This window comes from Astatotilapia calliptera, chromosome 11, assembly GCF_900246225.1.
Source record: "Astatotilapia calliptera chromosome 11, fAstCal1.2, whole genome shotgun sequence".
Taxonomy (NCBI): Eukaryota; Metazoa; Chordata; class Actinopteri; order Cichliformes; family Cichlidae; genus Astatotilapia; species Astatotilapia calliptera.
In genome coordinates, this window is record NC_039312.1 from 17,906,711 (window position 1) to 17,923,349 (window position 16,639).

Genomic DNA, 16,639 nt, shown 5'->3' on the forward strand with positions numbered 1-16,639 from the left:
AGCTGCTCTTCTTCAGGAATTGCAAGTTGTGGTGGTGGAAAAGAAAAAGAGAAAAAAAAAGATAAACAGATATATATTTTCTCACATACTTTTCTTTCTTAATACAAGTCGAACTTTGTTCTGCAGCAGGAAAGAGGGACAAAACACAAATATATGTATAACAATATTCACATGCCAGACTGTGCACACACTCAATCAAATGTTATTTCATTTTGGTCTGAATGCACAACACACCCACACACACACACACACACACACACACACACACACACACACACACACAACAAGAGGCCTCAACGATTAAAAAGCTTCAGTTGGTCCTGGAGAGCGGAGGACGCTGATCTCCGCTGCTGAGCTGCCTCACTGGTATCACAGTGTACAGTTCTGTCGCTGCAACAGCATCAAATGTCCTTGGCCATTCTGATCATTAATGTGGGCGTACAGTAGAAAAAAGATGATCAACAATGTGATGTATTGCTTCCATCTGAGCATATAGTATTTTCACTGTCACGCCGTATATTATAAAGCTTTTTTTGTTTGTTTGCTTGTTTTTAAAGAATACTGCCGACAGGGAAGATTGTTAACAGTCATATATGTTTCTTGGAAAAAAAGAAAAAGGGTCATTTCACCTGCTTGCATATTCCTGTCTTCAAGACATCCGTGTTCAAAGTCTGACTTTAAACAACAAATAAAACGCAGCGACGTCCCCCTCAGTTTTTCAGATTTTTCAGTGTCTTCCACATTGCTGCAAGCTTACGCAGCTTACGGTCACTCTTTATTCAGTCCACTGGGCACATAGAGATGTAAGACCTGTATTTTTGTTTTTTAAGAGATGACAGTCTGAGGCACGCGTCTCTGTCCTCTGGTTTCATGAGCATCGTGATCAATTTTGTACCATTACAAAACAGAAAAAGTCACTGAAATGGTGCATGAGATTAACAAAAATGTCTTTCCACTAAGCACAAAAAAAGCAGAATTAAAAAAACGCGCCAAAAAACATAAAAGTTTTATGCGTTAATAGGATTGGTCTATAAAAATAGATACTGTAGCTACTGTATAAAGAACAGCCTCACAGGCCTTTGAGGTTTTTCTTGATGGAGAATGAGGAGCAGCACGTGCAGCTGGCGACCCTCAAAAAGCATGGGTGGTGGTGGTGGTGGGGGTGGGGGGGGGGGGGGGGGGATTCGTGGCTGCAGCCGAGGTTACGGTCTCCTTTGTCCCTAGTGGATGGGGTTAATGTCTGTGCAGTGGTTGGTCTGCCCGTGCACACTGCTGCCCCCTACAGTCGTAGTGGAGGTGGTGATGGTGTTGTGCTGGATGACCTGCTGCTGGGAGCACACTGGAGCTGGACTGCCTGCAGGACTGCTCTCTGGACCTGAGGAGAAAGCAGAGACATCACTGAAGATAGAAGTGATGCGTAAAGCACGCATGTGTGAGTGCAAGTACAAAAGATAGAACCGAGGAGCTGCACACAGGGATACATAAAGTATGCATAATGGTAAAATCTAGCAAAATAAACACAGGATCTCTCATTATATTACAAAAAAAATCTTTATTAGCAGAAGAGCATTTATTTCAAACATGTGACAACCTAAGGTTACACCAAATGTCTCATCCTCCATCTCAAAATAGACGATAATGGATAACACAAAAATGGAAACGTGAATCATTCCACTCCGTAAATACGCCTGATGGATTTTGGACACATTGTAGGTGACATCTTTACACCAGTTAGACTCATCGATGAAAGTCATTCCAGCCCAGGCTGGGAGTTGGCTTTCTCTTGTACAAAAGAGCCATTCAGCCAAGGGGGGACGTGAGCCTTATTTTCCTAAAGCTGCACAGGGAGGTGACTTATCCTAATTACATGGAAATGTCACTCGAATCCGTATCAAAGGGTGGGGCTCTGATGTCATGTACGGCTGAGCTGAAGCACAGTCCAAAAATCAGTGAGATCCCAGGCATCCATTAGGGCTGTGATGTCAACGTGCAGACTGTGATGTCTTTCTCACGTTGAGGCTCGGCTGCTTCTGTGCACAGAGCTGCTGTGAGATGGAAAAAATAAGTCTCAAAAGGGATTCAGACAGCCAGCTACCAGAGTGTGCAACACCCATATGTCAAAGGAAGAGTCCTGCAGCGAGCGTGGGAGCTGGATACCAGCACACTGGAACGAAAAGCCTTGCCAGTTACTGTGTGTCCATCAGACTTGTGTCTGTAGGGTTTATTCCTTTCCACCGCAGAGCTAAGGCACACAGTTAAAGGTGTGTGAGTGTGTTTATGTTTAAGCTACTCACTGAGGTAACCTTGGGACTCTTTCTGCATAGTGGTGATGGGACAGTCCTTGTGTGTGAGGAGAAGCTGCTTGAGCTGTGTCACCTCGTTCTTTAGCATTGTGACTTCATTCTGAGAAAAAGAAAAATATTTTCAGATTTCAGCGAATCAACATTTCTTGGCAACTCTCCATCCTTAACTACCTAAAAACAAACAGTAAAATACCCAGGTCATATTACCCAATATAAACAAATCAAAATCCATGGTGATGGCCCTGAGTTGCAGTTGTTACTGTACATAGATTTAGAGGCTCTAAAGGTGTTTTTTGATTTTTTTGGTTTTTACCTGAAGCTGCATGTTGGTCTGTGTGAGCTCCTCTGCCTTCTTCTCTAATGACATCACCCAAACTTTTCGCTTCTGTCTGCATCTTGTTGCAGCTGCTCTGTTTCGCTCCAGAAACTTTCGCCGACGTTCATCCGGGTCCTCGTCCACTACTCGTCTGCGCCGTCCACCACTGGGTGGCGGAGACTGCAACGTCTGCGTGGGCTGCATCTGCTGGGTTGCAGGTGACATCTGAATCACGGGAAAATGGCATTAACATTACTGATGTCCCCGATGGGGCAGCGCCTGCCTGCCACGATCCGACCACATATGTAAGCATCCTGACACAGCTGGAAAGCAGCCAGTCAGCTGTCTGCTGCAGCCGCTATGCTGCCTCAGAGCCTCCTGCCTCTAAACAACAATATATACATTACTTCCTGCAGGTATTTTATGTCTGGCAACTTCCCCAAAAACAACATCTGCTTGTACCGCGTGCCTTAAGAAGCTGGGCTGTGGGTGTCAGGAGTGAATGACTGACTAACTGACTGGGCTGATTCACTAGCTTGCCCACCTTGTTAAAGAGGTGTCAGGAGGCAGTTTTCCAACGCCCACTTCCACTCAGACTAACACCACCAGACGCAGTCAAAAGGCCCATTTCTATGCACTGACAAATCTTGACATATACTTGGCTAGGTCAAGTGTTTTCAGTCTTCAAAACATTACATTTTTATGAGAAGCATGGAAAATGCACGCCACTTTAATGGCGGCTGCACACACAGACAATGTTGTTTTAAAGCTTTAATGGTACATTTAAAACATATAGTGAAATGCACTTCATGATGTGGCACTCTGTGCTGCAAAAAGGCTTCAAAGAACGCAAGGACAAAATGCCTCTTTTTTTAATGCCGTGAGCAATACTGTCAGTTAATACTGAAACAGGTATATTCACAGATAAGACGTCCCAGAACTATAAGCCAAGGCTATCTGTTCCTCTGGTTTGTAAAACTTCTTCTGCGCTTGAAGCATGCCGTGACTACATAATTGCAAGTGGTTGGTGCAGTGGAGCAAAGTTTTCAAAAGACAGTCCTGAACATCCTTTTGTAACCGTTTCTGAACTCTTCGTGACCCCTTCTCTCCATGGCAGGCATCCAACACTGACCTGTAGCTGACCAAACAAAAAGGAAAAAATACTTTTGCGCCGGGTGCCAGGAAACTCGCTATTAAGGATGCAGCAAGGGAAAATGCGTTCATCCACTCACTCGCTGTGAATTCTAAGCATCATTTTAGCCATGCTTCTATACTAAACCACTAATAGCTGACTTCAAAACTACTCAAAAGCCTTCCAAAGGACTGGCTTGTTTTAGTCATGCTGCATACACGCTGACTTCTAGCTGTGTGAGTGATTTTAATATGCAGTGTAGTTAATGTGTTATTGAACTTGTGGCTTTGCCTTTGGGCTGCCTAAAAGCTTCTCAGCTCTCTCGGGGAGACGATTTGCTTACCTGTGAAGCAGAGTGCATCGGAGGGTGCGGTGATGTCTGATGTGGGTGCCCAGGATGAAGATGGGGGTTGTGGGAGTTGTGATGGGGATTGTGTCCCTGCGGGTGATGGTGTCCACCCTGAGCGTGGCCCTGGTTGTGGTGGTGGTGTCCGTGGTGCTGGTATGCGTGCGGAGGGGCTTGCAGGTGCTGGTGCGGGTGCGAGTGCGAGTGCATGTGATGGTGAGCGCCTTGGTCCTGCCGTGATGACATCATCTCCATCATGTGGCCCATGGAGTTCATGTTGCCGTTTGCGATGGCACCGGGGTGGTGTGAAAGTGCAGCCTTTAGCCTCTAAAGGAGACAAAGTGGACACCAAAGACAACATTTAATATAAATCTCTGGGAGTATTTCGTCATTATGTTTGTACATATTCGCCTCCATCAGTGTGATGATTAAGCGCAGACTACGACGTGACAAATGGCTTCATAAATCCACATGTCAGCAGGACAAGTCAAAGCCACTTAGGCTGTCCTTCATCTCTCCTTCAGTCCTGTCATTCTTGCTCTTTACCTTTCATGACTGCATCCCACCTGCTCTTCATATTCACAACAGCCCCTCTCTCTCTCTCTTATGGAGCACGTGTGTTTGTTTGTGCATTTCTGCTGGTGAGATGAGATCGCCGGTAAGGTGTGAGACCTCAGAACGCTCCCTTACTGTTGACCCAGCAACAGGTTTGTTGCTTTAACTGTGTGGTCTACTTAGCACTGACTGAGACGGTGTCTCTGAGCAGTCTGAGATGAGAACCAGAGAGAAGCACACTAAAAGTGCACTTGTGTTCCTCATGTTTACCAAATACACCTCTCCACTAGAGTGTGTTTTTCTGGGCACCGCATAAAGACGACCGCAAGCGCAAAAACCCAGCACAAACCTAGACATAAATAAAAAATGCATGACATATTTACAGTTTAATAGCTTTTAACAGGTTGCAAAACCTTATTTAATGAAGAACCTTTTTACACTAAAACACTAACACTAAAATACATGGAAATTAATTATTCCTTTTACAGTTGATCTCCTGAGACATGTTTAGTAAAAAGTTAGCAGCAAAAATGAAAAGAAAGACATTGTGTCTAAGGCTACTGTTGTGAATTCCACAACGTTTTCTTTTCCCTTTCCCAGTATTCTCTTTTTCCTCTCTGCTCCCTTCCCCCTTCTCCCAGCTGCTGTCAGTAAGTCCAAGGCTCCATATCTTTTAACAACCTTCACATTCATGATTCCCATAGGGAATGGCATCCAGCTGGTCTGGATCACAATGCTAGGACATAAGCAGAGCACAACACCATCCCTTCACTTCCCGCTCACACTGTCTATGAGTGGAAAGCTTTTTACAAGTAGTAAGGCAGCACAGTCCAATAAATCATTTTAGAAGATTGGGAACAAAAAAAGTGACTGTGTTTTACCATATTTACACATTATATGTGTGTGTGTGTGTGTGTGTGTGTGTGTGTGTGTGTGTGTGTGTGTGTGTGTGTGTGTGTGTGTGTGTGTGTGTGTGCGTGCGCGTTTGGAGTTAGTTGTCTTTTCTACGGACAGTGTGGGATGCAGAGAATTGCACATGAAACCGGCACAGTGAATTTATGACCTTGTCGAGCCAGTTTTAGTTGACTATAGTTTCTGTTTGTCACAGAAAGGTATGCCTGACACTTTGAAGCAGGTACTTTTCTGGAAGCGCGAGATTTTATCTGTTGTACCTCACTATGAATGTTATTTTAAACTTCTACACTTCTAATGTCATAGATAACACATCGTAAACCAATATAATCACACCCTAACCCCACTAACGGCCTTCACCAAAACCTCTAAGAATTGTTCTCAGGGGCCACAACCCTTCCTTTTTGTGACCAGAGAGACATGGGTTAAAATACCACAGTCTACACACAGCGAGTGTCTTCAAGCCTGCAGCTGTCAGCGGCATCATAGTCACACTGAGTCTTACTGATGCACTGAGAAGTCTCTGACTTTCTTTAACACACTATAAATGGTAAAATGGTAAATGGCCTGCATTTGTATAGCGCTTTTCTAGTCCATAGGACCCCAAAGCACTTTACACTACATTCAGTCATTCACCCATTCACACACTGGCAATATAAACTACAAACACTACAAATAGTTACAATCTGCAAAGGGTAGCTATCTGGAAATAACATCTTAAAACACGACAGCTAATTGACATGCAGCTGAAACAGAAAAGGGATTTAAAGTGCTTACAGATCAATCATAGTCACCAGTGTTGACAAGGACATCTTCTGTACATCACAGGATGAATTCTGAGTTTGACAGCTCTCACTGAGCACCTTCCCTGCAGCCTGCAGTCGATCAGTATGAACCAGAGAGGTGAGACCCACGCCTTTTGTGCAAGAGAAAACCAATCAAGGTCTGGCAAGCTCCTGCCACTCAAGCAGGGAATCACCTAAATGAATAAAAGCCAGAGGAGTTTGCTGGCAGCATGTCTACCTTTGTAGTCTCTATAAGACGTTTAGTAAGCTGATGGCCGGTAAGATGCTCTTTTGGTGTCACTGAAACTCCCTTCTAGAAAGGGAGGACGCCAGGTGGAAGACAGAGAGCATAAATGGTGAAGGGGAGTATTAAGAGAGACAAAGACTAGAGGTGGGAAGAGATTAGATGGATTCCAGTGTCTCTTCCCCACACACCATTAGCCTGAAACAGCATTTAGTCATTTGTCAGCGTCTCAGCGAGCTGTCCAGCTGGCACTATCTGTATATTAATTCAATTAGCCTGCATTCAAAGCGGCCTGCGAGTGTCAAAGTACAGAGGGACTGCAGGTCAAAGAGCCAAGGGGCCGATGCACAAGCCTTAGTGGCGATGGTTATATACACAACAAAGTACAAAAGTAACTGAATGTAATGCAACACAAGTTAATATAATACAGTTCAACAGAGACAGCATAGCTATTACACATAACAAAATCAATCAAAGAACTACAGAAACATCTTGACAACATACAACTTAAATTTTTAGTACACGCATAGAAATTAAACCACTCTCTTTGACTGGATTAGCTGGCAGGACCTTCCCACTTACATGATGAATAATGGAAAATCCAGCTCTTTAAATAGGCAGTATGAATATATAAATGCACCACCTTAAACTGATAGGTTTAAAGAAAAGGACACAGTTAAAAGAGAAAACCCTTACCGTGATATAACCCTATTCCTGAAGCTAGCTCTGTACAAGTGTCTACCTCTCCTGCATCTGAAGTCGAGACACAGCTCAGTTAAACCCAGCTCAGCCAAAACTTAAGTCTTTGTATCCAGAACCACAGTGACGCAACTAAGGGACGTTAGCAGAGTGATGATGAGCAGGCTGTGATTCTCAAACACCTTCATCAGCCCCTTAATGACTCTTTAACACATGGTTGTATTTCCCCAGACTGTGCTAAGCACAAGAACTTAACCACCATGTGCATTTTACTCTAATGACACACACACAAACATATACATTTCTCCTGCAGCAACATGGCTGCCACAGAAAACAGTCATTAAATCAGTGCAGGTGTTAGCTTGCGGCTGTGCAGAGCGCTCAAAGATGGGACGGTATGCATCCTGTTCTACCACCGTCTGCCCTGCTGCCAAGTTGCAACAGGAAAATGAAGTCTCCGTGACACCATTAGAAAGTGGTCAGCTTCCTTCACAATAATTTTTATATAGTAGCAGCATAAATACACGCATTCTGACAGTATACTGAAAGTAGCAGTGCTATTGATTTTCCACCATCCCTGATTCAGCCATCTTTTGCCCAGAGGGGAGCTATCTCCTCTCAGACCTTTGCCCCCTGACCTCTCCACTCCCTCTCCTTTTTTTAGGCCTCTCTCATTTATGTGGTTTCAGGGATACCAGGTGATCATCCATTAATGATATTTATTAATGGCTGTGTCCTCTCTGACACAGGGGCTTTGAGTGATGTCCCTGTGAGTGCTCTGGGCACATCCTGAGAACACACTCAGGTTTCTGCTCACCAGATGACTTCATGTCTATTAACCCTGGGAGGAGAAACCATGATCATGAAGCAGGTACAAAGGGAAGAGACCACGCCTGCCTAAGGATGGGTAAATCAAACCTAGCAAGGTCAGGGTGAGCACTTTTATTCCCCTTAAAAGTGGAGCATTGTACTATCAGGGGACCTGTGGCCCTCTGGCGCCTCACAGTAGGTTTGAAAGATTTGATCAGTCTGTGGAGTCACAGTTCAACTGCAAAAAGATCAAAGATTCAAATGGTGCTCTTTCGCTTCACATTTAAGGGTCCGCAGAGAAACATTAAAGCTTCTGTCTCTCACTGTCAGCTTCTTTGTTAACATCAGGCAAGCACAGTGATCGTGAGTAAGCACACAGCATTTCTAATTGCATAATATATCAAAGCTGTAACTTTCCGGGAGTATTTTATATATGCCTCGGCCCCCCTACCTTGCACTCTAAACCCGACCCGGGTTCACCATCTGCAGCTGAAAGCAGGAGTTTGGCTCTGCTGCTTCGCCAAGCACTCCACGGATCCTGTTCCATCCTCCTCATCTCCACCGCCAGCACTACCCACCAGTGCCTGTCTACAAACCCACTCTCTGTCCCCTAAAAAGCCCATACCCCCATTAGTTCAATTTTATTAGATTTCCCTCTCACCCAGAGAGGCAGTAACATCTACCACCCCCTCTCTCTCTCTCCTCTTTCTGTTTCTCTCTCTCTCTCTCTCTCTCTCTCTCTCTCTCACACACACACACACACACACACACACACACACACACACACACACACACACACACACACACACACACACACACACACACACCTCTTGCCTTTTCCTCCACCCCCTCTCCCTCTGCTTGCCAAGAGCTGGGGACTGTTAAACTGATTTCCTCAGGGAACAGTGAGGCAGACAGTCTGATGGGAGTGCTGGGCTGTAATATCGCCCCCTCTCTCCTCTCTCAGGTTCTGGGCCAAGCTGATCAGAGCTTCCCTGTGGTTCCAGACACAGACATGGAGATGGACATAGACTGACTGTTCAGCCAGGGCCAGACGTTCCGGTGGTGCTCGGAGGAACCGTGGCAGTATGGGTGCAGCAAGACACACGCCCACTGAGAAGTGTGCTCCAAAGCATGCGCTCATACTCTTGGCAGCTTCTGCAGCCTGTCAAGTTAATGGATGGGCCTCTGACTCCAGTCTGCATATCCCCACTGTTCCCTCTCTTGTAAAGCCCTGCTCGAGTGCAGCCTACATGGTTATCACTACACCCACTGTCACAATCTTGAATACAGACAATGCCCCTGAGTGAGAGAGACAGACAGAGCATGAATACAATGCTAAACACTTACATACTCTTAAGTTGTGGGATTAAAAGAGGCATCACGAGTCATTGTGTCGATAAACGTAAGTGGAATCAAATGTAGTTTGAAAGATGTTTAAAATATCAGATCTCTAATGTTAGTGTATTTTGGCCGTTACAAATCTTTCACAATAGCTTTTTTTTTATTAATGGTTTGAGTTTTGGTTCTTGTTCTCTGATAATAAATAGCCCCTCTTTACCCGCACTGTCAATACACCCACAGGTGTGAGAAGCCACTTGTGTTTCGACATGCCAAAATTTCCAAGAAGTAATTGTTGAAAACATGAAGCACGAACTTGTCTGATTCAGATCACCTCCTCAGCATTGTTAAAGTTATTTTGGTGTGAGTGTCTTGTTTTTTTTGCTCAGGCTCCAGGAGTGCTAATGGTGGCTGGACCAGTCCGGTCTGGATCACGCAGTGTTGATGGCAGCTGGTTTACCCAAGCTTGGCTCTGCTTGTGTCCCTTCCCATTCATAGGCCCTGAACCATAACCAAATGGCCTTCACATACACCACCCATCAGCACACCTAAAAAAAACAAGCAGTCATCCAAAGACAAACAGATGCGACACTCTGTGCCACCAACGCCACTCTTGTCACGAAAACTCAACCCAACATAGAAGCGCACAATCACACACACACACAAAACTACTCAGAAGCTTCCTCCTCTTCCATAAAGCTTGCTGATCTTGCTTCAGAGTGTATTATGAGCCAGGAACATGTTTTACTCCTGCTAGGCCCCCTACAGCCCCTCAATCATACTAGTAGTACCTTGCACAAGCTTTCGCACCAATCCTTTGCCCAGGCAAGCACTTTAGCACATTTTCAACAATACTTTCCATTTACAGTTACACATATATCACCATTCACATACACTGGTCACATGAGCGCTGGGGTAAAAATGAAGCAAAAGGTCAGCTATTTCTAGAAAACACAACAACACAAAAACAGACAAACAGAAATGAAAAAAGTATAAAAATAGATTTTTATTTTTTTAATGCATTTATTTTGATTGGCCCCACAATGAAGTGGAAGTGAAGCGAAATATAACACATTAGTATAAAACAGCCATGGCAGCAGAAATCATAGATCAGCTGTTGTCTCAAAGCAAGTGATGCTTTGAGCGCTATCCATCATCAGAGAAAACTATGGTGATGACAAATGTGTACCGACGCAAAGGTATATGAGCAGAACTATAATGTGGGGTTTTTTCCATTTTAATGACAATCAGAAAACAAACTCTCTGTCACTGTTTTGTAATGAGAGTTTTTAACCTAAAACTTGATCAGCTGCATTTCCAAAAGTATCTGTTAATGGTTATAAAGTGGTAAAAGTATGGATGCATGCACGTTGTAAGATGAATATGCGTCAGTACGGCTGTACCTTGAAAACAGAAAGGATCCCAAACTGTGGATCTGTTCCCTAAGAATCAGGTCAGCAAATTTTGGGGGTTGTGTTCTATATCAAAGCTCAAGACCCTTCGTATTTACAAAGTGGATTTGTGCTTGAATTATCAGGTAAAATCTTTTATTTCAAAGTTTTGTTTTGTTGTAACTGTGCACGTGCTTCTGCTGTAATTTGTCTCTATTCTTATAGTCAAGCTCTCTGATTTTAAAAAGTGCTATTTAATAAAAAAATAAATAAAATTAATACACTCACAGACACCACTGTGTAAAGTCCTTAAAAGACCGATAAACTAATAGACATGAAACGTAAATTTCATGAACTTGTCCTTTAAATCGTTTTCTAACTAACCGATGGTACAGAATGGGAAGGAAATCTCATCAACTAACACATTACTCATTCCTCCTGCCACGCTCACTCACTATTCAAATGTGAATATGAGTTTTCTAAATATAATCTTACAATAACACAATCACACGCACGCACACACATATATATAAACATAGAGTTGTTTTGTTGAGTTCTCACTCATAGCGTAGTATCCCAATATTTTCCATGGCGATTTTACAGGGACATTAAAACACTATCAAAATACTGTTAACAAGAGGGCTCATCTAATTCACCACCAATCTGAGATAATGTTGGCCGAGCAAACTTTTGTTAAATCGGCTCAGCTGAAAGTACATCCAACAGAGAATCCTGGGAACCAAAATTCTGGCTGGGTTTATTCAGTGGAATGGAAATCAATTTATAACTTTTATCTAACATGTTTTCTTCTGGATTTTCTGTAAACAGATGTTGGCAGGCATATTTTATAGTTGAAAAAGGTGATAAATTGTGGTGTCGTGAGGTTTTTGATGATTCATCTATCTATCTCACAAGTACAATTTTAGTCGCACTGAAGCAGAAGTTCCTTTCTGGTTTATGTGGCAGTTGCACTGATCCAGCAGCTCTTGCGTCACACTCTACGCTGCTAAAAGGACTCATCTCTGTAGAACCCCCCCCCCCCCCACCACCACCACCACCACCACCACTAGTCATATAAACTTCTGCTGCATCCAAAATATTTAACCTTCTCTCTATGTGTCCTTTGTACCCTGTCACTAGTTGACTGCACATCTTCCACGTTTACTTAACTAACCACACATATGCATATAACTGATCTGTATCACAAACCATATGCAAACTCTGACTTCATGGTTTGTTTTAGCCCACTTTGTCCACAGATGTGTTTTGGCTCCAAGGACAATGAGTACCAGACGGGGTGCCAGTGCAGTGAAAAAAGAGGCATTTACACACACAATCATGACCATGCATACAAACACACACAATGTACATACAAGCTAGAGTTAACGCAAGCAGTCTGCAGATTCAGCTGTGCTCTTAGCTCAGCGTCTCTGCTCAGTGACATCATACCCCGACAATGCCACCATTCATACAGATGTTGCTTACAAAACCTGTAGTTAGACTCTCATTGTGTGTACTGCTCCTCCTCCTCCTCACAACAAGAGAATTTGCCAGAGGTGCTCCCCTACTATGGTGAAAGAAAATGAATGGAACACATAACAGGGTTACAGTTTATGCTAATGGTTTAACTGCTTACAAATGATTTTATACTAAGGTAATCATTTCATCAATCATGACATGGCAGAGATGAAAACTGTAACATCTGCAGCTGCCTCACTTTTTTGGAATTTGTGAGCAAAATAGGTGCAGTGCAGTGCAGTTACTGAATTGCAACTAGTATTTGGATTATCAGGATTAAAGATCAAGCGTTTCGCTAAACAGTGAACATGTACGAAAGAGTTACCCTGAAGAACTAACAGCAAGGTTTGTGCAAGTGAAATGAAAACTCAACATCAGTGCACGTGGAATACTTTGATTATTGGCCCTCCTGTGTGCTATGAAATGTTCCTTTAAGAGAAGCACTGCTTGCCCCCCCTCCCCCCCTTCAAGTAAAAAGGAGCATATTTAGAGCATGCCAGGAATTATGTCATCCACCAATCTAGTGCCAGCTCCACAGCCAAGCAGGCTGCAGTGAAAGAACATATAGTATTGTTTACCACATAAAAATCTCAGCACCTAGCCCGATGCTTAGTGACAAATTTATTGTCCTTAGTAACAATATAAACAATAGATAATTGGGAGATAATAAATAACACATTTTCATACACCAGCACAAAGCCCTTTCAAGGCCCCTCTTTCTGAAATTAGCAAGCAGTCAGGATGTGTGGAAAGCATGGGACTCAGTTAAAAGACACAATAAAACAATGCCAAAGTGCACCATGCTGAAAACAGTGCCACTGACATGAGCCATGCGCCACAGCGGGCATTCATAGACTCGAGTTTGTTTTTAGGGGAAATTTGATAAGGGCTTGTTTGGGTTTTTCTTGTTACAGATGAAAAATGATAGCAATTATCTTTCATTGCATGAACAAAAATATCAAAATTTAAGCATAGGGGGTCTGTGGTGTGTGAGGGTTGGGGTGGGTTGGGGGTGTAGGTGTGGGGAGTAGAAAACAGTACAAGTATTCAGAAATGTTTTACAGTTTTCCTTTATAGGCATGCATGTATTCTGTGTGTGCATCTCATCTGTCAGTCGTTTTTCAAGTAGTCTTGGCTGCCTGTACATGCATGTGTGGGTGCACGTGTGTGCATGATTTTGCAGCTATTTGTACAAGCAAGATGACACAGTGCTGGTCCACACGCGGTGCATATATGTGTGTGTGCGTGCACTCGTAAGGAGTGGTGATGTAATGCTTTGGCCAGCATGCTGTGGAACTTGGCCTCCTCTGTACTGCGTTTCCTCCACGCTGCGAGGGTCAACTATCCCACAAGCTCCAGCACACAACACTCACTATTCAATTCCCCAGACCACAACAGAGCAGAATTCAACCACACCCGGCACCAAGAGCACCCAGTCCCTCACAACAAGAAGGGGGAAAAAAACACTTGAGCTAAAACTAATAAAACATTCCAATCCCAGCAACCCTCCCAGGCAACAAACTAAAAGCATTAAGAAAAAAAAACATATCAATTATTCCACCATCAAGCTTTGCTATACCACTTAAATGATGGCACTTAAGTAGAAAATCAGAAGAACAAAGATGGGCACTGATGCAGATACAGTCTTTAGCCCAGAGAGCACAAACAGAGAGCTTAGAGCAAGATATGAGTCCCCAAGGGGCCACAGCAGTCCTTTGGCTCATTAACTATTTACACCAGAGACAGGCCTCCCTACTGCTCTGGCCCACCACAAAATCAATTAGCCTTCATTAGCCCAGGCTCAGGGCATGCTTTCTCTGACAGGGGAGGGATAATCCTGCTACCGATGCCTCCAGTTACCACAAAATATCAAACAGCAGCAAGCTCACCCATATGGCCATACATGCATGCACAAACATGAAAAGACAAAGGAAACTGGTTCTACTTTTCCCTAAGAAGTCTTCTATTTTCTCCCTTCTTATTCATTGTTTGATCTTGCAGTATATCAATATTGCTTCTCGCCTTTTAATTCTATTGCCTATTCTGCCTGTCTGTCCGTTTCCTTCATGTCTATCAAAGTCCCACTCAATCCCCTCTTCTGCTCTCACAATGTAAACGTTGAGCACAAAGAGTGCATCCAGATCCGTTCCTCCGAGGTGTGGGGTTACAGTGCGAAGATTTCCCATTGGCGGAAAGTCAACATGGTCAGGGTAATGCGATTAGAGCCGGATTGAGATCGTCGCAGGGGACACATGGGCCTGATCATGGCCCAGTTATCCGATAGCGAGGCCGTATTTATCGACCAGGCCCGGGCGAGGATATTGGAGACATTAGAGACCCCGTCTATGCTTATGAAACCCACGCTGGAGATCGCACCCGGATAACACAATTAGTCTCTCACTTTCTGTCCACAATCACAAAATTCCATCAGTTGTGTTCAGACATCAGGGAGCAGAATCTCAATTGATACACATTGGGTTGCTGTGCCTCGTGCCCGAATGGCCAACTAACCAGAAAGTTGCATGGTTAGGGGGCCTGCAGCCATTTAGTGACTGCATATGTTTATAGGAGGCCTAACAGAGCATTTACAATTCAATTACACAGATAGGAGGAGAAAAAAAAAGAGTAAGACATGTCTGGATGATGGCCAGGGGAGAGATAAGCCTAATACACTAATATTGTGTTACCCTAGTGTGTTACCATAGGAACAGTTGAAGAGATTCAAAAGACTACAAAGGCGATCAATCTTGAGAGAACGGGAGGAAGAGGGAGAATTAAATGCCCTGGGACTGCTCCCGCTCTCCTCTATCAGACCAATAACTCTTCTAATGACCTCTGCTACCCCTCTCTCTCTCCCTCTCTCTCTGTCTATGTGTGTGTCTTTGCCTCTCCAGGATGTTTCTCTCCAGTAAACCCAGCTATCTATGAACCTTTCCAAACACAAAGAGCAGCCAACTCTTTTCATTATGGTTTATAATTTCTTTTTTCTCGATATCCATGTCATGACACTCCAGTTATTTATTTTTAAAACAAAGGTTGGCAGTTGGTCACGTTGCTACAGCATTAATCAATTCATGTCACCTTAAATGTAACTTTTTAGCTATTTTTCATTAATCAGAGGTGCGCTGTCATGAACCAGTGTTGCAGCAGTACTGGCATTCAAAATCAAGAACAGTGCAAAGAATCTTTTCTTTTTGAGCTTTTTCTTCTGCCAGTCCTTCTTTGACTCTCAAAACCTGTGCCTACATATTATTCCAACTTCTACAACTAAATGCTTTGTGAAAGGATGAGGTCATTTGATTTTTTTCCCTGCTGTGTTAAACTAGTGCTAACAAGTTGCAGGACCTACAGAACATGTTCTGTACATTAAGATATACATCAGGCAGTTGGTGGGCAGCCGAGCCACAACCACATAAAGGGCCCTTTATTCCAGCCAGAGTCTCCGGTGCTGCACTGGCAGGTTCAGACACAGCTTTGATTACACACCAAATGATGAAATCCACACAGGCCTAAGAGTGCAGCCTTGCTGGCAGAGCCCAGTGGAAAAGAAGGTTGCAACACTTTTCAGCTTGTGTGTGTGTGTGTGTTTGTGTGTGTGTGCAGGCATAAAAGTGTATGTATGCATGTGAATGCTTGCATATACTCACCAGTTTGGCCTCTGAGTGCATGGAGGGAATGTGAGTGGAGGAGCAGGAGCTGCTGTGGGCGGGGCTTTGCATGCCCATCATATTGGAGCCCATGGACATTTGTCTCTCCATCTGAAGATTACAACAATACAATAACAATCACGCAAGTGTAAACAGGGCTTTATTTAAACACATATCAATCATGCTGTACTATTTATGCTAAGAGTGGTGATTTTTCAGAGATGCAATCACTGCTTTCTCACAGGTATGCACCAAAAACCTTTAAGCATTTTAAGTGTGAGACCTATCCTTTGAGGTTATGGAGCATGAGATGAGAACGCATGAGAGCCTGATTTCACATGACAGGCTGCCCTGTGCACAGCTCTGTGTGATGATAACTGGAGCTGACCCAAAACAGGAAGCCAGCATGCAGGGACTTAACACAGGAAGCTGGGCAACTGGGGTGTGTGTGTGTGTGTGAGAGAGTTTCTAACAGCAGTTTGGTGAGTATCTGTCAGACTAACATCAAAGTCGTCTAGTTGCAGGATGTTTCAATAAGGACATAGGTTAGTTAGCTCTACAAATTTCTAACCATCTGTCTTTGTGTGTATGCGCTCACTACCTGTCTCTGATTGATTCTAGTCTGGTCGTTATGTGTCAT

The 16,639-nt window shown here is 43.7% G+C and overlaps 1 protein-coding gene across 8 annotated transcripts in view; it reads right to left on the minus strand.

The window, feature by feature from the left end:
* Positions 1 to 241: 241 nt before the first annotated feature.
* Positions 242 to 16,639, minus strand: part of creb5b (cAMP responsive element binding protein 5b) — a 47,291-nt gene continuing 30,893 nt past the window's right edge. For 4 of the 8 annotated variants that reach the window (XM_026185985.1, XM_026185984.1, XM_026185980.1 and 1 more), the window contains 5 exons: positions 16,000 to 16,110; positions 4,095 to 4,424; positions 2,617 to 2,844; positions 2,295 to 2,403; positions 242 to 1,375 (listed from right to left, as the gene is read on the minus strand). In XM_026185985.1, the coding sequence (XP_026041770.1) occupies positions 1,221 to 1,375; positions 2,295 to 2,403; positions 2,617 to 2,844; positions 4,095 to 4,424; positions 16,000 to 16,110 (933 nt within the window). In that variant the 3' untranslated portion in view covers positions 242 to 1,220. Of the gene's footprint in view, positions 2,046 to 2,294; positions 2,404 to 2,616; positions 2,845 to 4,094; positions 4,425 to 15,999; positions 16,111 to 16,639 lie in introns of all 8 variants that reach the window. The other 4 variants (XM_026185983.1, XM_026185982.1, XM_026185988.1 and 1 more) reach the window with 4 other exon arrangements.